Source organism: Salvelinus sp. IW2-2015, linkage group LG15 (assembly GCF_002910315.2).
Source record: "Salvelinus sp. IW2-2015 linkage group LG15, ASM291031v2, whole genome shotgun sequence".
Lineage (NCBI taxonomy): Eukaryota > Metazoa > Chordata > Actinopteri > Salmoniformes > Salmonidae > Salvelinus > Salvelinus sp. IW2-2015.
The window spans coordinates 7,203,729-7,218,243 of record NC_036855.1 but is presented as its reverse complement, the minus strand read 5'-3'; the positions used below and the strand labels follow the sequence as shown (position 1 = coordinate 7,218,243).

Below are 14,515 nucleotides of genomic sequence, written 5' to 3'. Positions count from 1 at the left end.
CTCCTCCTTCTTCTCTTTCCTTTCTTCTCTTCTCTCTCTCTCTCTCTCTCTCTCGCTCTCTCTCTCTCTCTCTTCTCTCTCTCTCTCTCTCTCTCTCTCTCTCTCTCTCATTCAATTCAATTCATTCAATTCAAACTCAAGGGGCTTTATTGGCATGGGAACATGTGTTAACATTGCAAAGCAAGTGAGGAGATATTATACAAAGTGAAATAAACAATACAAATTAACAGTAAACATTACACATACAGAAGTTTCAAAACAATAAAGAAACATTACAAATGTTATATTATATATATACATTGTTGTAACAATGTACAAATGGTTAAAGGCACACAAGTTAAAAATAAATAAGCATAAATATGGGTTGTATTTACAATGGTGTTTGTTCTTCACTGGTTGCCCTTTTTCTTGTGCAACAGGTCACAAATCTTGCTTGCGGTGATGGCACACTGTGGGAATTTCTCCCAGTAGATATATTGGAGTTTATCAAATTGGATTTGTTTTCAAATTCTTTGTGGATCTGTGTATCTGAGGGAAATATGCTCTTCTAATATGGTCATAACATTGGGGCAGGATGGATAGGAAGTGCAGCTCAGTTTCCACCTCATTTTGTGGGCAGTTGCACATAGCCCTGTCTCTCTTGAGAGCCATGGTCATGCCTACGGCGGCCTTTTCTCAATTAGCAAGGTATGCTCACTGAGCCTGTACATAGTCAAAGCCTTTTCCTTTAAGTTTGGGTCAGTCAGCAGTGGTCAGTATTCTGCACTGTGTACTCTTCTGTTTAGGGCCCAAATAGCATTCTAGTTTGCTCTGTTTTTTTGTTTTTAATTCTTTCCAATGTTTGTTCAAGTAATTATCTTTTTGTTTTCTCATGATTTTGGTTGGGTCTAATTTGCTGTTGTCCTGGGCTCTGTGGGGTGTGTTTTCGTGTTGTGAACAGAGCCCTAGACCAGCTTGCTTAGGGGACTCTTCTCCAGGTTCATCTCTCTGTAGGTGTGGCTTTGTTATGGAAGTTTGGGGAATCGCTTCCTTTTAGGTGGTTGTAGAATTTTAACGGCTCTTTTCTGGATTTTGATAATTAGTGGGGTTATCGGCCCTAATTCTGCTCTGCATGGCATTTATTCGTGTTCTTCGTGTACACAGAGGATATTTTTGCAGAATTCTGCATGCAGAGTCTCAATTTGGTGTTTGTCCCATTTTGTGAAATCTTGGTTGGTGAGCGGACCCCAGACCTCACCAACCAATAAAGGGCATATGGGGCTCTATGAGCTGATTCAAGTATTTTTAAGGCAGATCCTAATTTGGATATTTGAAATTTATGTTCCTTTTGATGGCATAGAAGGCCCTTCTTGCCTTGTCTCTCAGATCGTTCACAGCTTTTGTGAGAAGTTACCTGTGGTGCTGATGTTTAGCGACAGGTATGTATCGTTTTTTGTGTGCTCTAGGACAACGGTGTCTAGATGGAAATTTGTGGTCTCTCTCTCTCTTCTCTCTCTCTCTTCCTCTCTCTCGTCTCTCTCTCTCTCTCTCTCTCTTCTCTCCTCCTCTCTCCTCTCTCTCTCTCTCTCTCTTCTCTCTCTCTCTCTCTCTCTCTCCCTCTCCACTCTCCCTCTCCCTACTGCACTGAACACATTAATTCTCCTTGGCGGAGAGTCAACCCCCCCACCCCCCTTTCAGCACCCTGGACAGCACATGGTCTTACTGTCTCTTGCCAAAACCCCCTCTACTGTACATTCATGTTCATTGGCAGAGAGCAGCAGCACAGTAGACAATAAGTGTTAACACATGCCTGCGATACAGACTCTCTGTCATATAGGCCTATGCCTAAACATATTGAAAAGGAAAAGAGCTGTTATTCACAGTTAAACCAAAACATGTACTGTGCTTATGTTTTAAAATGCAAGTTGACAAGAGGAGAGTGATCATGTTGAAGACCCACCCTAGTAACAGTAGCCKAACACATCTGACCTCCTACTAGAGCAGACATAAAGGATCCCGGGTAGGGACAGACCTGAAAGACTACTAAGCACATGTGCACCACATGACTGTGTAGTAGGCCTAATCCTATTATAGGGAGGTCCTGATCTTTCCAGGTGATGCACAGCAAACCTTAACCACTGCAATCAACTTAATTGCAGACATCCAGRTTATCACTGTCATGAAAATAAACATAATCTGGAGAGCTACTGGAAGTTTATATGTCATACTTTATATAGGTCACCAAACGTTGAATTGTTACAGATCAACGTTTACCTCTGTTTGCCTATATCATATGACCATAGCATTGGACGTAATGGAATACAGTGAACAAGAGGTATTCTTCTTACCTGACTTGTTCTGCTTCTGCTCGTCAACATTGACAATGATGACATGGATTGGAAGTCCGTCTGGGCCCACGGTGGCTGGAGCCCTGGTGGGCTTGATCACGGCGGAGGTCATTGGGGCAGATGTGAAGTATTCTGTGTCGATGTCTGTGGGGGTGTCTGGGTCTTCAGTCAGGGTTTCACAGGGGAACTCAGGGATGTGAGTGGTGGACTCTTCAATGACCTGTACGCCTGAGGTCACATCCTCAGCTGACGTCTCAATGTTGATGAGAATGGCAACTGCTGTTGTGCTCACAGAGGAAGGCTGCTTGGATGTCACGGTTGCATGTAGTGTGGTGGATTCAGTTGTTGCGGCCTGTGTTTGACTTGCCTCCTCCCTGTACACGGTGGCTGTTGTCTCTACATCATGAGGAAGAGGTTTCTGGGTGGCCTCAGCTTCAGAAACACCCTCTGTCTCAGCCGGGTGAGTGACGGCTTGCACGGTTGACTCTTGGGATGAGTGTGTGGTCAGGGCATCCGTTTCTGAGCCATCTAAAGGCTTCAATGATGAATCCATTGGTATTGCTGAGTGTGTGGTTCCTGGTTGAGTCGGGGTGGTGGTGGTCTCTATGCAGGTGCCGGGATCTGTATCACACACGATTGGGAGAGTGATGGGAGATGTGGTGGTTGAGGGCTCATCATGTACCTCTTGGGTTGGAGGAACTGGTGGAAGTCTCTCTACAATTCCTTCAGAGGATCCCTCAAGGACCTCTACTGCTGAGGGTTGGGCACTAGCCTCAACTTCAATATGATCAATTGGTTGAGAAGTAGCAMCACTTACTGACACATCTGGAGTGGTAGAGGCAGTCATCATTGTGGAATCATCTGTGGTTTCAAGAGTGTAGGACACTTCAGTTACATGTAGACTGGAATCATCTGTAGTGTCCTCGGTACTAATAGGTTCATCTGTAGTTTGCTCAGAGGTGATTGGTTCTTCTGTAGTTTCCTCAGTGGTGATTGATTCAGTTAGTTCGGTTGTCGAAACTGATTGGGCGTCTTTCAGGTTTAAGGTCATCTCTGGAGTGATCCCTTCCAGGACGGTTTGCTCTGTGTTTCCATGAGCAAACATGGGTTCTGTGCTTGGAGAGGCCTCTAGAAGAATGTCAGGTTGAACCGTGCCGACTTCAATCATGGAGTGATCCTCTGGTTCTTCTGTGGCTTCAGCCAATCTCTGCCCAGATTCTGTGCTCTGTGGCTGGGCCACGGTGGTACCTACAGACTCTTCAGGTTTGGCATCATCCACCAGTACGGCTGCAGTGGCCGGAGGGGGAGCAGTGGAGGTAGAATCACCAGGATGTGGAGCTGTTGGACTTCCTGTTGTAGTGGGTGGAGCTTGGAACGAGTCTCCACGGCCTGGGTACGACTCCACATGGCTTGAGATTTCCTCAAAGTCATTGACGTGGGAATCGGGGAAGGGCGTTGTAATGACATTGTCAATGGTCTGCTTGGTGATGGTGGCAACGGTAGTGTGTGGCTCTGTAGCAGCGGTTGTGTATAGCGGGGTCACCTCTTCAAGATCATCTTCATGTGTTACCGGGGTGKGGCGAGGCGGGGCCATGCTGGTTGAGAACATAGACGGAGTCGCTGCTGTCTCAGCTGATTCTCCTGTCTCTGTGACAAGTTCAGAACTCAGGGTCTGGGTAGTGCTGCCTCTGTCCAGAGAAGAGAGCTCTGTTGTGGAACCAATGGGAGACGTGGCCAGCATGGGGGGGGGCGTGGTAGAACCCTCCACAGATACATCCACCCAGGTTGTCTGATTTCTCAGCTCCCTCGTAGCTGCGGACAGAAGAATAGAAATAAAGTCTATTACTGTCAATGAAATCCCCAGACCAAAAGAAGTGCCTGAAACAAAAATAACCAATGACCGACACATAGAAATATGGTCAGGCCACAAAATAGTTTGTTACATAAGAACAGCGTGATTAATAGACAGTAAATTCATATCCCACTGTCTTATTTTTGGACCACTTAACTATTTAATCTGGGATCTTTCATTCTATTTTCAAACTACCCAGTTCCTGTCTGAGGCTCACTGGCTGGCACCAGAATGGTACGTTTGTCTTGGCTGTACCTTGCCAACTCACTCAATCCGCCAGATTTCACACAGCACTACCCACTTACAATACAGCACACACGCTGGTGTATGGCACGACGCCAGTATAGACTTCACTATAAACCCTACAGTGAGTGTCCTCAGAAGACCCAGCCTCTAGACCTACAAATCATGACATCGTCTCCCACAGCCACAATAAGTCTAATAATGCAAACTCTGGAATAAAAGGAGAGCAACATAACAGAAAAAAGAATGATTGATTAGCATTATTGGCTAATTGTTTATGAAACAAAGCAAAGTAATCCCCTTCAAACATAATTCCCCTTACCAAACTTGGGACTCATYTTACAACATTCTATATACTTGCAGAGTTTATAATAATTTGTAACACTTGGTCAAAAGCGTTTCTTCTTGTGAGAAAACAACAAAATCTGAGTAAATACCAGGCATGGCTTAATAACATAGTGTTGCCATGGCATTTGAGTGTAGGGCATGAAAGAACTCTGTGTAAACATGACGCTTAAAGACACAGCTGTAGTGTTTATCACTAGTCACTCCATAAATTCTCACTTTCTCTCCAAGAAATAATGATATTATTCTGAAATTATTTGTTACATGTTATGGAGTTGACAGTCCCTAGAGCATCAGTATTGGAAGCAGTTTCCCACCACTGAGGTTTGTAATCATAACAAAGGTTCAAATGACCAAACAATGGTCATAATTTGTGTCTAGAAGTCCAGTATTATCATGTTGATCCACTCAGAATGTTCTTTCCCCCCATTCCCCCCACTAGCACAGGCTAATTTCCCTAGCACAGGCAGATACTGTAATGTAGGTGAGGTCATTTTCAAAGCTTTCCATTTTAAATGTTAAGACAAGTACAAACTTTGAACAGTAATTTTACATTCCCTACAGTGTCTATYGGCATGCATGTAGCCATTAAGTGTGAATTAAACAGTAGTGTAAAGTACTTAAGTAAAAAGACTTGATGGTGCTACTTAAGTAGTTGTTTGGGGTATTTGTACTTTACTTTACTATTTACTTTTACTTCATTACATTCCTAAAGAATATTATGTACTTTTTACTCCATACATTTTCCCTGACACCCAAAAGTACTCGTTACATTTTGAATGCTTAACAGGACATGAAAATGGTCTAATTCACTTATCAGGAGAACATCCCTGGTGATCTCCCTACTGCCTCTGATCTGGCGGACTCACTAAACACATGCTTCATTTGTAAATTATGTCTGAGTGTTGCAGTGTGTCCCTGGCTATCCCTAAATAAAATAAAAAATAAAATTGTGCCATCTGGTTTGCTTAATATAAGGATTTGAAATTATTTATACTTTTACTTTTGATACTTAAGTATATTTTAGCAATTACATTTACTTTGATATATTTTAAACCAAATACTTTTAGACTTTCACTCAAATATGATTTTACTGGGTGACTTTCACTTTTACTTGAGTCATGTTCTATTAAGGTATYTTTACTTTTACTCAAGTATGACAATCGGGTGCTTTTTCCACCACTGGAATTAAACAGCACATGAACTTTTAGATGTCTATTGTGGATTAGCTCTTGCTTTTTGGTCTCTTTGTGCCTGTCATCGCACGGCCTCTGGGTTTACTAGTGTTGTTCCTCCCTGTGCTCCAGCTCCTGACTTCATGTGGTTACTGGAACTGCTCCTCCAATATTCCTATTACATAGCCGAATCATAATTATGATCCCTCCCTATAAGCTGCAGCACTGAAGGAATATTAAAGGTTAAGCTGCTAAGAGATCAAGACTATATTCCTCCCAGTCTGGTCTCAGTGACTTGATCAAAGCTTGATTGTTCAGAAGGCACATCCTCGCTCGTTCTCTCCCTGTCCCTATGTCTGACTCACTCTCCCCCTCTCCCTCTCTCCTTCTTTCCCTCTCTCCCTCATACATATATATATATATATACACACACATACACACACACACACTCCTCTCCTCAGTGGCGCGACAGGCTGTGTAAAGCAGATGACAGCTGTTCAGCATTACGTACTTTCCCTCCTTCTCTACCAGCTATCTCTGATGTAAGGTGTGAGACAATTTTTTCCCTAGCAGGAAAAATAGACCGTGGTCTGTTAGAAAGCAGAGGGAGTGCACTATCGCACTGATGTTTGTGTGCTGTCACTGTTACACGGTCCTTTGTTTTCTTCAGTCCAGGGACCAAATTATCCCTCCATTTTCCTCCTCTGCCACTCATCTAACTGACTAATGTTTATATTATGTCTTATTTGATGTTTTTGTGTTTGGGGAAGGGGAAATTATGAAGTGTCCCAGTCAATGGAAAAGGGGGTACTTGAAAAGCACTTAGGTGAGAACAAAACCAAAAAGGGAGAGCTAAAAGGCAACACATGGAGATCTAAAATGGAATACAGGAATGTGGAGGTAAGGGTGCCCTCTTTATGTGACCTCCTAACCCTGTGACTTCTAGCGTCTCTCAGGGAGGCCCAATGGCCTGGCAGGGGGCGGCTTATCTAGCCGATCCTCCTTTAAAAAGATGGAATGGCTAGGTCAGAGGTCGGCTTATCTAGCCGACCCTCGTTTAAAAAGATGGAAAGGCCAGGTCAGAGGTCACCAAGGCTGACTGGTTTTAGAAGTCTGGTCAGTAGCTCCATCCGTTATCCTAACGTCTGCTCTGATAACTACCAAGTGAGTGTTACAGAAAAGGGGCAAACTCTGACAGCGGAAACGGATGGAGAAAAGAGAAAGATAAGGAGAGGAGAAAGGGTGACAGACCTGTATCGGCACTTTCTTTTGGTGGCCAAGTCAATTGGCATCACCTGGAGATGTCATGTTTAGATAGAGTTTAAATAACTTGGATCAAATAAGTATATTAAGTATTATAATTTTTTTTAACATCTTATATTTGTATCTTTTATGAGGTAGTATGTGACTGTTTTCTCTGCTCAACTGCACCAATGAGGTTATTCAAAGCTAGCCACAGAGAAAGAAAACACAAAATGTGCCCAGCCTTGAAGTAATACAGCTATTAGAGCCGGACAGATAATGACTGTGTAGGACCCTCCAACACACTATTTGTAAATAAATCGTCCATTAGTATCAGATTGGACTATGCATCAAGTAAAACACCCATCAGATTGGGCTATGCATCGAGTAAAACACCCATCAGATTGGGCTATGCATCGAGTAAAACACCCATCAGATTGGGTCTAATGCATCAAGTAAAACACCCATCAGATTGGGCTATGCATCATGTAAAACACCCATCAGATTGGGCTATGCATCGAGTAAAACACCCATCAGATTGGGCTATGCATCGAGTAAAACACCCATCAGATTGGGCTATGCATCAAGTAAAACACCCATCAGATTGGGCTATGCATCAAGTAAAACACCCATCAGATTGGGCTATGCATCAAGTAAAACACCCATCAGATTGGGCTATGCATCATGTAAAACACCCATCAGATTGGGCTATGCATCATGTAAAACACCCATCAGATTGGGCTATGTATCATGTAAAACACCCATCAGATTGGGCTATGCATCGATAGTAACACACCATCAGATTGGGCTATGTATCAAGTAAAACACCCATCAGATTGGGCTATGCATCAAGTAAAACACCCATCAGATTGGGCTATGTATCAGTAAAACACCCATCAGATTGGGCTATGCATCGAGTAAAACACCCATCAGATTGGGCTATGTATCGAGTAAACACCCATCAGATTGGGCTATGCATCGAGTAAAACACCCATCAGATTGGGCTATGTATCAAGTAAAACACCTTCAGATTGGTCTATGTATCAAGTAAAACACCCATCAGATTGGGCTATGCATCAAGTAAGAATCACCCATCAGATTGGGCTATGCATCAAGTAAAACACCCATCAGATTGGGCTATGCATCGAGTAAAACACCCATCAGATTGGGCTATGTATCAAGTAAAACACCCATCAGATTGGGCTATGCATCGAGATCAAAGGCAGCAAGAGTTTAGAGTCATGATTTCATTCTAATGTTATCCAATCCCAATTTAGTTGCTGAGGGCGGAACACAAAAGGACATACAATGAGGTGAGTAATTCACTGTAACAGGCTACACAGTCTCTCTAGCACGAAATGCACAACGCTGTACATAGGGATCTGTTTCGTTTGTTTTGATGACAAAAGAAACATGAAAATGAACATGCAAATAAACCATACACTCAATACAAGGTGAGTTATACACAACATATTGAGAGTGGACTGTTTTGTAGACATTTCAGTATTTGTGTCAGAGAGGGTGCAGACAAGATGAGGATTGGTGGGTGGGAGTGAAGCAGCTGCACTCTAAAGGGGGGACATCACAGCACTGTCCTTGACCAGAAATATGAAACCTTCTCTCACCTCAGTCTGTGTCTGAGTCGTGTGCTCTGAGAGAGCTCTGTTAAAACCCAAAAGGAACCCTTTCCACATAGATGCCTATGTATGTTTACCTGTAAAGCAGTAGGCTCCCAGCTGGGTGGAGGGTTCTGGGAAGCCAGTCTGGTTCCTGTAGCGGTACATGGTCCTGACGCCCAGTAGACCTCCACCGCACTGCATTCTGGGTACGGCGACGGGATGGCGAGCGCTACCGTCGGAGAGCCAGCCGTAGTCACATCTGTCCARACCCTGTCTCCAGGCGGAGTGGAGCTGACCCGGCGACGCCAGTACGGCGTTCCTGTTCTCACACTCCTTCTTCGCCTCCTCAAACGTCATCTTTCGGGTCACAGGTGCATAGTACACCTCACCTGAAAACAAACAGGCATTACATGTAAATTGTGACATTCTAGTGACTGGGCATCAGGATGTTGTAATACAACTTATATGTGTGCTATCACTGACTATAGTGTTATCACTAACTTTTTGGTTCTTTAAAAACCTGCTGCAGGCATAATATTGTGTGGTATAGCTTGGAAAATAAATACATGTGACTCTGTATGACAACATAATGATGTTTGTTTCCCTGCCATGATACTAACGAGTATCACAATACTGGTATCATCCATAACAAATATGTCATTCCAATTTGACCATGGTAGCAGTGTCATGAAGATATAGACCAATAACTATAAGCCAGTGTCAGTGCAGTGGAGGGCTCTGGGCCTAAACCTTCTCCCACTAATTCATTTAGGACTACAGTACAGCATTCATTCCATTATCCTGAGGTGGGCTAGCAATGCTGACTATGTGTTTTCACTCTCAAAGACAGTCTGTCCCTCATGCCATTAGGWCCCGCACAGTGGGTGTGGCAGTCCATAGTTAATGTAGTCAACTTCATTACTCATCATCCAAAGTTCTTTTTCACTAAATAAAGATGTCAACACTTATTATGTTTTCAACCAGCCTGCAGTGGAATCTAGTTCAAAACAAACGACAGTGGGGATAAAAAAAACTGCATGTCTTCAGTTAAGATTTGGGTGTAACGTTCACTGTCTTAGTAGTTTCCATTTGAATTATCCCATACTTTAAACCTTACAGATTTACTGCCGTAAGTTCCGGACATCCCCAGTCGCAGTGTCTGGTGTTAAATTTGTCTTTAATAAAGCAGGCGTGAGACATATTAAACACCACAACACACAACTGTCTGTTTCTGTTCTGTTGCCATGTGTCTCAGTGTCAAGGGAAGTATACTCTGGCTTGCTAAACATTGAAAWATGTTCACTGAAAGTCTCAGAATCCATAAATATGCATTGATATGCACAGTAATACCATACAGAAACATTGTAGTATAAGGTATGACAGTGTATATACCATACAGAGGAAGTATGTATAAGGTACAGTATGACAGTGTACATACAATACAGGTACCATTTTGGATTCAGGATCAGGGCTGTTTGATGCTATTTCCTACTTCACAGCAACAACAAAATATATATACATATATTTTATGCSTTCTTGAACATGTGAACTTTCATATGCCTGAATTACAAAYGTGTATGGGTTCCGGAAATATGAATAAAACATTTAAATTATGAGCCTAGTTTAGCCAAGGAGAAAACACTACGCTATATAGGGAGAAAGTTAGGACCCATGATTGGCTGAGATAATAGAGGGGGGACAATAGACAGACTACTTTCTAGAGGACAATGCCATGCTGACTCATGCGTTTAAATGTGTTTTTTTAAAGAGATGGGTGGGCCTAAGGATTTAGAGGGCGTTAACAATGTTGAATGGGCATAAACAAAAAAGAGCTCTCTAGGAAGTGTGAAAATCATTCAAGGTCTGTTTTCTCCTACTTCTCTCCAAAGTGGGATAACAAGTTTATCAAATTTCAAAGAAGCATAACTTGTATCATGTTTCCCCCAACTGCAGTGTATGATATACAATTTTGAAGCTGTGTCTGAACTTTTATAAAAATGCATTAAAAGAATGAACATTTGATTAAAGCTCACCTTCCTGAATTCCGTCACAAATTTGTATTTGTGTACTGTGCATTATTGCATACAGTATATGTATATTGTAAATGAGAGGGTTGAACTGTGAGCAGAACATGGTGAGGTACAGGTGGGGTGGGGTGCTGCTTCCTGGCTGACATTATACTGGAGTAACTACATGCGTTCCTCAGCTAGCCTCCATAACAGTGCATTAAGATCAACACTACTACATGTTACACCCTAATGGTATTATCATACTCCTTATGATCCAAGAGGATTTGACCTGATAATACCACAAGGAAGACACGTGTGATACTTTCCCAGCATGAGTGGAGGAGTGACGTTAGTGCTCAGAGACAAGTGATGGAGCACGCTGCGACTCACATTCAATTTGTCAGCAGGCTCAGCGTGAAGGATAAACACAGATAATAAAGTGTATTGGCCGCTTTCAGGCTTTCCCTTTATGGTGCCAGAAGCATTTAAAGCTCCCATCACCACATAGTTTTTGGTGTCGTTTTTAGAGCCTTTGTGAAGGAAGGATCTGGTCCAACATTGAGAGCCTGGCAGTTTGTCTCTTTTGATGGTTGTGCCTGTCAGGGGTATAACGTTTGGCACCTTGCTGCTTGTCAAAGTTACGTAGAGTTACTGTAGCCTTCACTCATTCCTATTTACAGACCGCAAGTATGTTATAAACAGGCAACAAACAAAATAGAATCCAGTAAATATTTAGAGAGGAAATGCCTTGCCACATGCATTTACTTGCTTACAATACCAGAATAAAGACCTAAATTGGTACATTGCCAACTCTTTCCATCACCAGGTGTGTAGAAACCCATTTCTCCCCCTGACTAGCATCAGTGTAGTTTAGCAGCTTGTCTGTGTATGGTTCCATTGGATGTGCTCATCTTGGTTTTCATTGGACGTACCACTAGCCGACTCTACATCCAACATGTTGTTCTCTTACCATCTAGCTTGTCCACATAACAGTAGACATCATAGGTCTCTGTGGCCTTCCTGGCTCCATACGTCCTCACCCCAGCCTTCCTCTGCAGGTTGCCATAGCAGCCAGGTCTAGGTCTGGTGATTGGGTATCTACACATGCAAACAGAAGATAAGGTCACGTCATGTAATTGATCCTCAAAGGGAAAGGTGATTGCATCAGCTAACCTGTACATCATGTCATAAATGAGAAAGCCAGGGAGTCAGAATAGAGCTGGTACTGTCACTGGCTTAAACTCAGTATATGTCAGTACACATGCAAATTCAGACCAATGACAGCTATGGCAAAGAGTTTTAGACTTCAGGCCCTGTGACAACCAGTTACCAGTAGCCTGGGAGACAGTCCTTTTCTGATTTAGCCAATTACTTCTATTTAGTTTTTGACACAAACAGAATAGAACATGGAAGGTCATCTCACCTAACTGACAGATCTGCGATCCAGCCTGCGTCACATTGGTCAAAGCCGTCATCATAGGCTGATTTAAGCTGGTCAAGCGTGGCGATGGAGGCTCCTATGGTTTGGCAGGCCTGGACAGCACTCTTGTAGTTCATGTTGTACCTGCTGGTGCTTGCCCGGTAGTGAAACACAACACCTGGGAACACACACACACACACACACACACACACACACACACACACACACACACACACCACACGACACACAACACACACACACACACACAAGCACACATAAAAACAAATTAGTTCCTGTGTAGAAAAGTGCTCTAGTAAATAATGGATTCATAAATCAAAGAGTTAAAAACTGGGGGTCATGACTCCTGTCTAATAGCACACACAGGTGAAATAAATCAGGGTCTAATATGTTTCTTGTGATGATTTAGCTTAAGATGACTAGAACCTTCTGCAATGACCACAAATGAAGATAACACTGGATGATTTAGAGACGACACCATGACCCTGACTTGCCATATTTGTGGCAGTAGACTGACGCTGAAGAAATGAATGATAACTGCAACAAGTTGGAGAAATGGGTGGTTATGTCTCTGTGAAAGCCAAAGCGATCCCAAATCAACCCATCCCTGTTTTCAATGTCCCAAATATGAGTTATGTCTGCCAGATAATGTAACTCCCCAAATAAAGATTGATAATATGGTCATATTAAATGATTGGGACACAGTTATCCTTCTACACAAAAATTAAGATTTACACCTCAGTTGCCATAGCTCTGTAACTGTTCTGCATAATATCCCACTTGGGACATAGACTGTAAACATGCCAAGATTCAACATTGTATGTTGACACCTCATCAGTGACTGACCTTACTGTGTTTGTCTTTTATCAGATCATATCTAGTTTTCCTGGTGAGAAGATTAACTTTGCATGCCACTGTTTTCAATGAGAAACTGTTTCGATGCAAAACATTGGGAGAAAGAATGTCACACTAATACCAGATGTACTTCCTGATTAATGATGCACACATGATTGTTTCCTATGCTAAATCAAGAGGATAAAACAAGATGTCTTATTATAAGAGCATAGGGTCTCTCACCATTCAGGTAAAAAGGATGGGAACCATCAACAGGCACCAATATCACAAATGCACACAATACTTAGGCCTATAACGTAGCTGAGTAACTCCTCCCTATGGCATAGCCACTACAGAAGTGATGAGCCCCACGTGACGAAACCCCAAGTCTACAGTCGACACATGTGCTCCCCACTTTCATATTTACTGAATGACACATTGAGGGAAATTGCTTTGATTTGTTACTAATACGTCTCCACCACTACATTCAAAGGTTGGCTCATCAACTTCATAAGCTTATCAAACATTTTCCATTATGAACTTGCAAAAGTGTCAATGTGCTTAGCAGATATTTTCTCCAGCATAAGGGAAGAAGCAGAGAAACTGACTATACAGAAATAAACAGATGACACCAACCCTTGACGTCGAGGTTGACCATGTCCTGCGTGTCCTCGATACCATACATGACCTCGCAGCGGTAGGTGCCGGCGTCGCTGGCTCGGAGCTTCACCATGGTCAGAGAAGAATCCCCCACATCCTCTGGGTGGCTGGGCACCGACACACGGTTTCTGTAGATGGGGCCTATCTTAATGACGCCATTTTGGGCCACCAGCACTGTGGATTCCTTTTCCCCATTAATTTTGGTCCATTTGATGCGCAGGTAGTCTGTGCTGGTGGGGGTTACTGTGCCGTTGGCGTTGATGGAGGGCTTGGCTGTGGGCATATTGGAGAAGTGGCATGGCAAAACCACCTTCCCCGAGAGGGAGCCACTCACAGGCCTCATCATAGTTAACGTGTTGGATGCTGGGAAATATTTAAAACAAAAAAGACTAGGTAAGGCAGCTGAAAATGTATAGAGAGATTACTGAACAATGGCATGTTTTTTCAGAGCATAACAATGTTAACTCTGGGGCAGTATCAGTATGGGTGATAAAGGACAACAACAATAAAAACAACAAGAAACAATTCATTGATTCAAGGTTGTCCCCTTCAACCACACTACCCAAGCTTTTCCTCTAGCTTTTAACATCTGTTAAATACAGTCTGTGACAAGCTCTTCATAAAAAGTTAAACCTTTTATTCAAAGTTGAAACACTCTGCAAAGACTTCTAATTAGTCAAGTGTATTGCTAGTTTGCTATGAACCTCTTATTCAATAACAGACACAGAGGGTGTAACATTAAGTCCCAGACAATTAAAGGACATGCATCAT

The 14,515-nt window shown here is 42.8% G+C and overlaps 1 protein-coding gene across 1 annotated transcript in view; it reads right to left on the bottom strand.

Annotated features, from left to right (window-relative positions):
• The window catches only part of LOC111973961 (versican core protein-like), a 63,090-nt gene extending 49,016 nt beyond the window's left edge, over window positions 1-14,074 (bottom strand). The window contains exons 1-5 of the mRNA XM_070446868.1: window positions 13,721-14,074; window positions 12,236-12,410; window positions 11,783-11,910; window positions 8,899-9,192; window positions 2,328-4,139 (exon numbers count right to left, since the gene is read on the bottom strand). Coding sequence (XP_070302969.1) covers window positions 2,328-4,139; window positions 8,899-9,192; window positions 11,783-11,910; window positions 12,236-12,410; window positions 13,721-14,027 — 2,716 coding nt within the window. The 5' untranslated portion in view covers window positions 14,028-14,074. The remainder of the gene's footprint in view (window positions 1-2,327; window positions 4,140-8,898; window positions 9,193-11,782; window positions 11,911-12,235; window positions 12,411-13,720) is intronic.
• Between the last annotated feature and the right edge of the window lie 441 nt (window positions 14,075-14,515).